At 43.6% G+C, this 9,015-nt stretch overlaps 1 protein-coding gene across 8 annotated transcripts in view; it reads right to left on the minus strand.

The window, feature by feature from the left end:
- Positions 1-229: 229 nt before the first annotated feature.
- Positions 230-9,015, minus strand: part of ep400 (E1A binding protein p400) — a 39,366-nt gene continuing 30,580 nt past the window's right edge. For 4 of the 8 annotated variants that reach the window (XM_061671353.1, XM_061671347.1, XM_061671346.1 and 1 more), the window contains 7 exons: positions 7,702-7,835; positions 7,320-7,529; positions 5,769-5,943; positions 5,530-5,672; positions 2,176-2,325; positions 2,018-2,098; positions 230-1,120 (listed from right to left, as the gene is read on the minus strand). In XM_061671353.1, coding sequence (XP_061527337.1) covers positions 830-1,120; positions 2,018-2,098; positions 2,176-2,325; positions 5,530-5,672; positions 5,769-5,943; positions 7,320-7,529; positions 7,702-7,835 — 1,184 coding nt within the window. In that variant the 3' untranslated portion in view covers positions 230-829. The remainder of the gene's footprint in view (positions 1,121-2,017; positions 2,099-2,175; positions 2,326-5,529; positions 5,673-5,768; positions 5,944-7,319; positions 7,530-7,701; positions 7,836-9,015) is intronic. The other 4 variants (XM_061671349.1, XM_061671351.1, XM_061671350.1 and 1 more) reach the window with 4 other exon arrangements.

Below are 9,015 nucleotides of genomic sequence, written 5' to 3' on the forward strand. Positions count from 1 at the left end.
ATTTGGCTCATACTTGTTTCCGTCCTACAAACCCCTTCCTTCACTCGATGTTTCCCAACCGTGGGGGGAGCGAAGCCGTAAGCGATTTTCCTGCATTTTGGTTTTCATCCCCATCAAGCAAGATCGCACTCACAGCTACAGCCGGTGCAAGAACTCACAAGACTTCCTGGCACTTAACAATGGATTTAATGGAAAACCAATAATTAAAAAAAGATGTTTGTGTATAAAAACAAAGCACTTTATTACAATTAGGCTGGAAAAAAAAATGAAAACACGACTACTTTACAAGTACAAATGTTTTTTTTTCCACAGATATTTACATTTTCTTTGACAATAAAAAAAAAAAAATTAAGGAAACCCAAAGTACTAACATGTTTACAGTGTATTTCTTGGAATTAAAAAAAAAAAAAAAAAAAAAAAAAGACGAAAGGAACGTGCACTACTCTCCATTCAGTATCTAAACACGACAAAGGAATTTGACATGCAAGGGACTATTGAAGAATACACATATTGGCCGGCTCCAAATCAATACGCGTCAGGTTGAAGGCCAGGCGATGACTGAGTTGTGTTAGAGTGGAACTTGAGGGGTTCATTTTTAGTAGGGGTATTTTATCTTTTTGGATTTAAACATTCAACAAATGAACAAAGGAGTTAGAATCCCACCAAGGTGGGCTTCCTGACAAATTGAGATTTCGACATTGGAACACTTCTGCTGACCGACGGGATTCTTTGTGTACGGACTGTTGTTACTGGCGGTGGGCTCAGAAGACCACTCGAGTACCATCCGCTGTGGGAACTGCAGGAAAACACTTTGATTGAATTCACCCCCCTAACTGTTGCCCCCGCTGGGCTTGGCGGGGGGTTTGGCTCGTATGCCACCCTGGCGGGCTTGACCTTTGGTGGGCTGCTGGGACTGAACGGGCTGTGGCGCGGAGGCCTCTTGCTGGGCGGGGCTGCGGGGGGGCGGCGTCTGGATCTGCGGCGAGGCGGCCGCGGCGACCACCTGCTGCTGGATCAGTTTCTGCTGAACCACCTGCGCTGCGGCGGCGCCAGCCGGAATCATCTGCACCTGGGCGGGAGCCGACGTGGTCAGCGTCACGGTCTGAGGCTGCGTTTGGATCTGAGGCGGACGAGGGGAGAAAAGCACGTTTACGCTGCACTCAGCAGCTGCTTGTGCTTCGACACAACGCAAACCTCAGCACGAAGCAAGACGCTCGATGACTTCTTCAGTTCGATCGAGGCCGCTTATGGCCCGTACTCTTTTAAAACACACACGCACGCAGACTCACTCCAACAGAATCGTTCTAACTTACACACTTAGGCCCGGACCACACACAAGGACTTTTCAAATGTTCAAAGATTTGTTTTGATCTGTGACAAACAGTTTTGGTCAAATTGTGTGTGGTGTCCTCCAATAATTTGAATGCAGAACACCGCACACAAACATTCTGTTCCACCGTCGATCTCAAAACCTCAAGTGAGCATATGTGATCTGACAAAACTGAAGAAGAAGACAGACTTTGGACTTTGCGCCGATGTTTCCCAAAAGTTGCCAGAGCCGCGAGCCTTGAAAAATGGTGGTGTCATCAAAAAAAAAAAAAAAAAAAAAAAAACTTGGCTTTGGAAAACACTTTTATACGGAAAAACAACATTGGGTCACACGTTTGTTTTTATTCACGGTCGTTTCCTTTTGTTGAGTCGGGACGCTTCCTGATTGGCTATAATCTGTTCCACGTCACTATTCGGGAGAAGTTGGCTCATCCCCCACACACAAAGACTTTTGCTCGTAAATATTGAACACGTTCAGTATTTAAGATATTTAAGTAAAGGACTTTCCTAAAAAGAATTTTGTAGCTGTATTTTGTGTTGTAGTATTCTACGCTATTTATTTATGGACTTAGAGCTGTCACGTTAATCTTCAATTTCTCAACAGTTCTAAAACACAAATTGACTTACTCTAAAACACACGCACATGCACGCAGCCTCACTGGGACGCAATGCTGAATGAAGGCGGTACCTGCTGTGGTGACGAGACAATTTGTTGAATGTTAGCCACAGTGGGCTGCTGCTGTTGCACTATTTGTGGGAGCTTCGCCACCTGCTCAAAACAATAACAAAAATAGTCAAAGGGGAGAAACAAAAACTGCAAATTCTTCAGACATGTAAGACAAGTACCTGGATTTGCTGAGGTCCTGTGGGTTTCTGGGTCTGGGCAATGGATGTGGTAAAGAACTGGGGCTTGATCCCGGCTTGAAGTTGGGTGGTGGTCGTGTAGGTCACCTTCTGCTGCTGCTGAGTGGGCTGGGCAGCCTGTACCGTAACCTGCTGCGCACCAATCCAAGGAAATTGTCACAAGGAAACATATCGTAAGTCTACACCAGTGATTTCCAACCTTTACGGAGCCAAAGCACATATTTTACAATTGAAAAATCTCACGGCACACCAACAAACAAAAATGTCACAAAAAGTGTATACAGCAATTACTGTATGTACTTCCTGCCATCTAATAGAAGAGCATGCATTTGTTCTGTCTGTCACTATGCCTCACTGGCATAAATAGATGAACAAAGATACATGATTTCTTCTAAATACATTGTTTTAATTACGAAAGATTTTATAACTTCCCAAATGCCAGGTTTTTGTGACAAACAAAAATGAAACCAAGATAAATCTGAATAATTTTTTCAGAGAGTGGAAGTAAAAAAACAATGGAGATAATGTGGTTGCAGAAGTGTGCACACCCTCTTATAACTAGGGCTGTACTGTAGCTGTGTTCAGAATTGACCAATCACATTCAAACTCATGCTAAATGGGAGTCATCACACACCTCGGCCTGTCACGATACATTTTTAGGATGATTTATTGTCCAGGAAAATATCACGATAAACGATAATGTTGATATTTTTAGGCAGCTGATACAATGATACTAGAGCATATTATTATTCTATTCAAGCACATCCTTTTTAAGAACAATTTGCTTTTAATTCAAGAACATTTAATATTTGCATTGAAACGAAGAGCAACAATAACTGTCGTAAATGAACAATATCAATAAAACAGACTCAGGCTCTCCACAAAAATTGCACTTAAAAAATACTAAACATTTGGCACAGAAGTACCTTAACAACTGCCAATCAAATTTCCAGTTTTTTAAAGTACCAACAAGAATTTGGTAATCGTAACAACGCAACAACAAAAACACTATCCCGTTCATATTTGCACTGTTGTGCAAAAAGAACACCTTAATTGAAAGTTGTCAGGAGGGCCCTCCATGTCCCGTCATGTCTTTTATTCCCAAATGAAGGAATTGAGTGGAATCGTTATTAGGCTTGGGATAAGGCTGATTCGATACATATCTAGATACACAGGTAGCGATTCGATTAAAAAAATATCTTTACGGGCAGAATGATTCGATATGATTCGGTTCAGTATGGGAGCGATACGATTCTCGATTCGATGCAGAAAAAAATGTGAGTTAACATTTGCACATGCGTTAATCATAAAAAACCTTGACTTGACTTAACCCAATTCTATTAAATGGCATTTGTCTAACCCTATTTTCAAATGTAAAATACCACTTTAACTCTTGAGCTATTGTTGCTTTATCATCTTTTATTGTCATGAACATGCATGCATTCACACGTAATTTGTTCTCTGCATTTTACCCATCACAGTGAACACATACACGTTAGTGGAACACACTGGAGCAGGGGGCAGCTGAAGCGCCCGGGGAGCATTTCGGGGTATCAGTGTCTTGCTCAAGGACTTATGGCACTTTAAAAAAATGTAAAGAAAAAAAAAATACATATATATATATATATATATATATATATATATATATATAATTATTTTGTTTTTAAAATAAATTAATTATTTTAATAGACCGCACAAATACAACAATACATTTCAAAGATTTTCTCTTCTTAAACTTTCCACAAACAATATTTAAAGAGAGATGGGTGGTCTCGCACACCGTGTCATTCAAGCGAGGACCGCCACTGCACACACACAGGTTTTTCTTTTTTTTTTTTTTTTTTTTTTGCTGCTTGCTGAGTGCTGATTGACTTTTTTAACTTTTAAGTCGTGATGACTATCTTAGTTCAACTGGTGATTGTTGTGTCAGCTTCGCAACATACCTGGCTATGTATCCTATCGGTGGTTTCTTTTTGAACTCGAACGTCTAAGTGGACCGCGAGTACTCGAGAAGAGCCATTAGTTTGCTGAGTTACAACCCAAGTAAATTGCCAAGTCATACCTACCTTTGCCATATTGTCTCCATGTTTACAATCTGCAGGCGCACATTTCGCCACTGGCCCCGTTGTCGACGGTGGACTTGAGATAAGGTATGTGACGTTGCATTCAATGTTTACAACTCCTGGAGAACAAACGCTACTTTGCTATTGCTGTGACCACGAAAGTAGCTTCACTACTGTAAAGCTCTTTGATGTTGAAATAGTGACGCTACGGAGAAATGTAGTTAAACTAGTAGTGTAGCTAGTATCCAGCACTGCTGTGTTTAGTTATTAGCATAAGGTTACCTGCGGAGCACAGCTCGAGACCTCTCGCGCTTGTTTTACGAGATGAAAACCACCAACCTTCCGGCAACCGATTCCTAGCCTTGTGACAAATCGTCCACAGCCCTACAACCGATGTATCTAAGGATTCCTGGCGGATTTTGTATCGATAGTCTAGTCTGCTACCGATACAGTCGTATCTCTCGCCTTTACGAACGGATATCCGGTCGCATCAGTTTATCATCCATCCATCCATTTTCTACGGCTTATTCGAGGTCAGGTCACGGTAGAACAGTAGCTTTAGCAAGGACGCCCAGACTTCCCTCTCCCTAGCCACGTCATCCAGCGCTTCCGGGGGGATCCCGAGGGTTTCCCGGGCCAGCCGAAAGACGTAGTCTCTCCGGCGTGTCCTGGGTCGTCCCGGAACACCTCACCGGGGAGGCGTCCGAATCAGATGCCCCAGCCACCTCATCTGGCTCCTCTCGATGCGGAGGAGCAGCGGCTCTACTTTGAGAATTTTAAGTGCCTCAAATTAACCCCAAATAATAACGTTCTAGTAGGCCTTTCCTGACATTTCTCTAGTCACAATCCTACAGCACAAGCCATCATGTGCAGCGTTACTCAGAACGGTATATCTTTCCAAAATAGATGAAAAGACGAGATAAAAACCGGTCAGGGAGTCCAAGAAGCCAACAGACACAGTAAAGGATCTGCAGGAACTTTTTGGCTGTTCAGTAAACGTGACAACAATCATCAGTCTTCTTTACATGTCTGCGCTATGGGGTAGGGTGGCAAGATTGAAGCCTTATCTTACGAAGAAAGAAGAAAAAAAACATACTTAAAATCTCCCAAATGCATGTGGGAAAAATGCGTCATTGTCCGATGAAACCAAGATACAGGTTTTGGCCATAATTCCGAAAGCTATGTTTCGCACAAATGTATGACTGCTCATCACAGAACAAATAAAAATCATAAGTCAGGCAGATTGATTCAGTGTCGCTTGGTAGATGCAGACCTTGTTTACCTTCTGCTGCGCTGTGGCCTGTCCTTGTTGTGGCTGTCCCGCCTTCTGCTGGGCCGCCTGCTGTTGCTGCTTCTTCATCTGAAGCAGCTGCTGCACCTGCATCTGTGGGAAGGACGGCGTCAGCACAGGACCACCTGGAGGAGGAGAGACGGTAGGCTTCAGAAGCTGGGGGGACTGATTGTAAGCACGACAAGAGTGTCCGAAGCTTAGAAAGCATTTTGGTAATGTACCCGTTTTCTGGGCCTGGCCAATTGCCACGCTGATGCCAGCTACGGTGACCGGCAGCGTGGTGACACCGGCAGATGACACCACAGCTGGCACGGAGACAACGGGAGGTTTGGTGAGGGTCATCTGGGCTGTCTGGCCTGCCTGGGTCTGAATCTGACCCTGGGCGGGCACTCGGGTCTGCAACAACGAAGAGAATGTGTGACGTCACGTCAATGTGTGCCAGCGTGTCATTTAGGCTAGTATGCTTGCTCTCTCTCTCTCTCTCTCTCTCTCTCTCTCTCTCTCTCTCTCACACACACACACAAGGCTCATATGAAGCTGCTTTGAATACAGTTGTTTATGCACCATGGATTGATGATTGATGTATGAAGTGTGCTGTTCACGAACAGTCTTGGCATCCACGTGGATCACTCAGTTTGTGCTTTTACCTCACACAGTGTAACATCCCGTATTTCAAATACAAGTCCTTTTGTTTTTTTTTTGCTCTAAATTAACACTTAAGGCCTCTTTATACTCCCACGTTCGCGCAGCCGACAACGCCCGCATTGCATCCCGTGACCGACGCATTGCCTGCGGGGCCCCTCTGCGTCACTTGACGCGCACACAGCAAAAATGTTGCTGCGTGTAGAATGCCGCGGAGATCATCTCTCATTATTGGTCCGTTTTAGTCACATGCTGTGATGACGTACTCACTGTTCCTCTCGGTTCCACATACCACCTACGCCTACCGCCTTCTTGATCGATTTTGCAGCATAATTAAACGTATCATTACTAGGTCCATTTGTTCAAGCAGTCAGTGCTCCACGGTTGCCATTGTTGTTGCTTTGTTCCTTGTTACGGAAAAGAAAGGAAAAACGGCTACCAGAAATGGCCAAAAAATGCAGAGGGAACTCCACCCTGTGGCGTCCTAGCCAATACCAGCCGTAGCGACAGCACCGACTTGGAGAACTGCAGTACATTTTCAAAACTGCACGCGTAGGTTGCGCTCGAGAATAAAGACAAACTGCGTGCGGGATACCCACAGTGACATCAGCGCAGTCGCCCCCCGTGCGAGTATAAAGAAGCCTTTAGCATTGCTCCTAACAAATTTTGAAACGCAAGTGATATAACAGCGTATTGCTGTTGAAAAAGGGAGGAGGAAATAATAGCTTAATATGTTTCTGATCTCACTGCGCATTTTGGCAGTTCAACAGGAAGCAATTTGGCGACGTAAGCATGGGCGCGTGGGCTTTGTAGTATTAAAGAGGCAACAAAGGATGAATTCATTGCTATACTGTATTTATTTTTAACTAAACCAATAAAAACAAGGTAAACATAACTTGGTTCTGGTCATGGAACTGATTAATTGTATTTCCATTCCTTTTAATGGGGGAAAAAAAATCACTTATTAATTAGGGAAAGGTTGACTTCTGCTTATATTTATTTGTATCACAGTTAAGAAATGTAAACTGTACAGTTAGTAAACATTTTATGATTGCAACTGTTTGGACTCAGAATGAATTATGCGGACCAAATTGCGGGTGTATTTTGTGCGTAGAATAATAAACAGTTACCAGTCTGGCCACCTGTAGGTTGGCCACTGTGGTGCCCGTCAAAACAGATCCTGGTCTTGGCGCCGCCACCGCTGCTAGCTGAGGACTTGCTTGAGCCGCCTGGGTCGCCTGCACTTGCGCCTGCTGGGCTCCTGCAGCCTGTTGGCCCTGAGCTGCGGCTGCTGCCACAGCTGCAGCGACCTGCTGCTGCTGCAGCTTATGTTTGTGCATCTTTAAGAAGAAGACCACGACTTTATTGATCCCGCAGCCGGGAAATTTCACTGGTTACAGCAGTAAGCATGAATATACAATGTTATGAAATGCATAAGTAATAAAATAAAACACGTGAGAGCGGTCCATCAGGTTACGTGATTTGTTTTTGTCAAAATGTTTTATTGTTTACCTGGGGTTTATTTACAGCTTTGATCTGAGGAGAAGCAGCCTGCTGCTGCTGCTGCTGTTGAAGCTGTTGTTGCCGAAGCATCTGCAGGTGGGCCGGGGTGAGGCCCTTACCTTGTGCAAGCTGCATACCTGTAGCTTGGCAGAGTACAGCACGTTCAGATCAGTGAAACAGTACAGAATATTTGAAAGTAGGGCTGGGCAATATGCTCTTAAGATAAAATTAAAAAACAAATTCCCCTAAAAAAATTCAAATTTCTGACTTTAAAAATGGTTTGTTTTGAAACACTTCTTGGAAAACCAAAATAAATGCATCAAAGCAAGCAGCCGGGGTGACTTGTCGCGCATGCCGTGGCCGCTCACAGCACATCGCCGCCGGACGCGAGAGTGCCGACGACCCGCTGAAGAGGACCGAGGTGGGAGGAGCATATCAATGCGCGTTCAGTGTGTATAAATAAGCCTGCGATCAAAGGACACGCCGTCGCTATGAATGCTTGGCCGCAGCTTCTACACTAGCAGATAGGGTTGGGCATCGTTTGAATTTGAGCGATTCCTTACTTCGATGCCAGTTCCAAATGATTCTCGATTCAGATTCTTTTAGGGGGCTGGGTCAAAAAGGTTTGCACTTTAAATAGTGTCCAAATTATGAACATCCATTTTCTTAGCACCCCGCACCACAGACTAAAATGAACATTTGACTCTGGGTTCTTTATAACCAGTATCAATATCAAACCTATGAACTAAAAGGCAATGTGTGTGGAACTAAACTAATTTACTTCATATTCCTTAATGAATGTTTCAGCTAAAATAGTTATTTGGGACTGTTTTATCATGTCAAATGGTTTATATGTGCAAGCTTTAAGTTGACTTCCTGTTTTAAACTTGTAGCCTTTTATTTTGAAGGGTACACACCGGAACTCAGCATTTTGACATTAAATTATTATTATTATATTCAAGCACAAAGGATGTGCTTGAATATAATAATAATATGCTCTAGTATCAAATGTAAAAATGTGAACGATTCCGGGAGAACCGGAACGTTAGTCCCGGTTCCAATCGGTTTGCGAATCTCGATGCCCAACCCTACTAGCAGATCCCGTGATGTGGACCAATCAGCTGTTTTCCGTATTTAAATGGGAGAAGGTGAGCCATCCAATCAGAGCAAAGCTAATTTACATGTCCCATAACAATGAGGAATCTGACCGTCTCAAATGCCAGGCATAAAAGACCAACTAGAATGGCTTAAAAAGGACATTTTGGGCATTTCCAACCAAAATTATCATGCAAACCCGATAAATGGACATCGAAAGATTCTCAA

This window comes from Phycodurus eques, chromosome 3 (genome assembly GCF_024500275.1).
Source record: "Phycodurus eques isolate BA_2022a chromosome 3, UOR_Pequ_1.1, whole genome shotgun sequence".
Classification (NCBI taxonomy): Eukaryota; Metazoa; Chordata; class Actinopteri; order Syngnathiformes; family Syngnathidae; genus Phycodurus; species Phycodurus eques.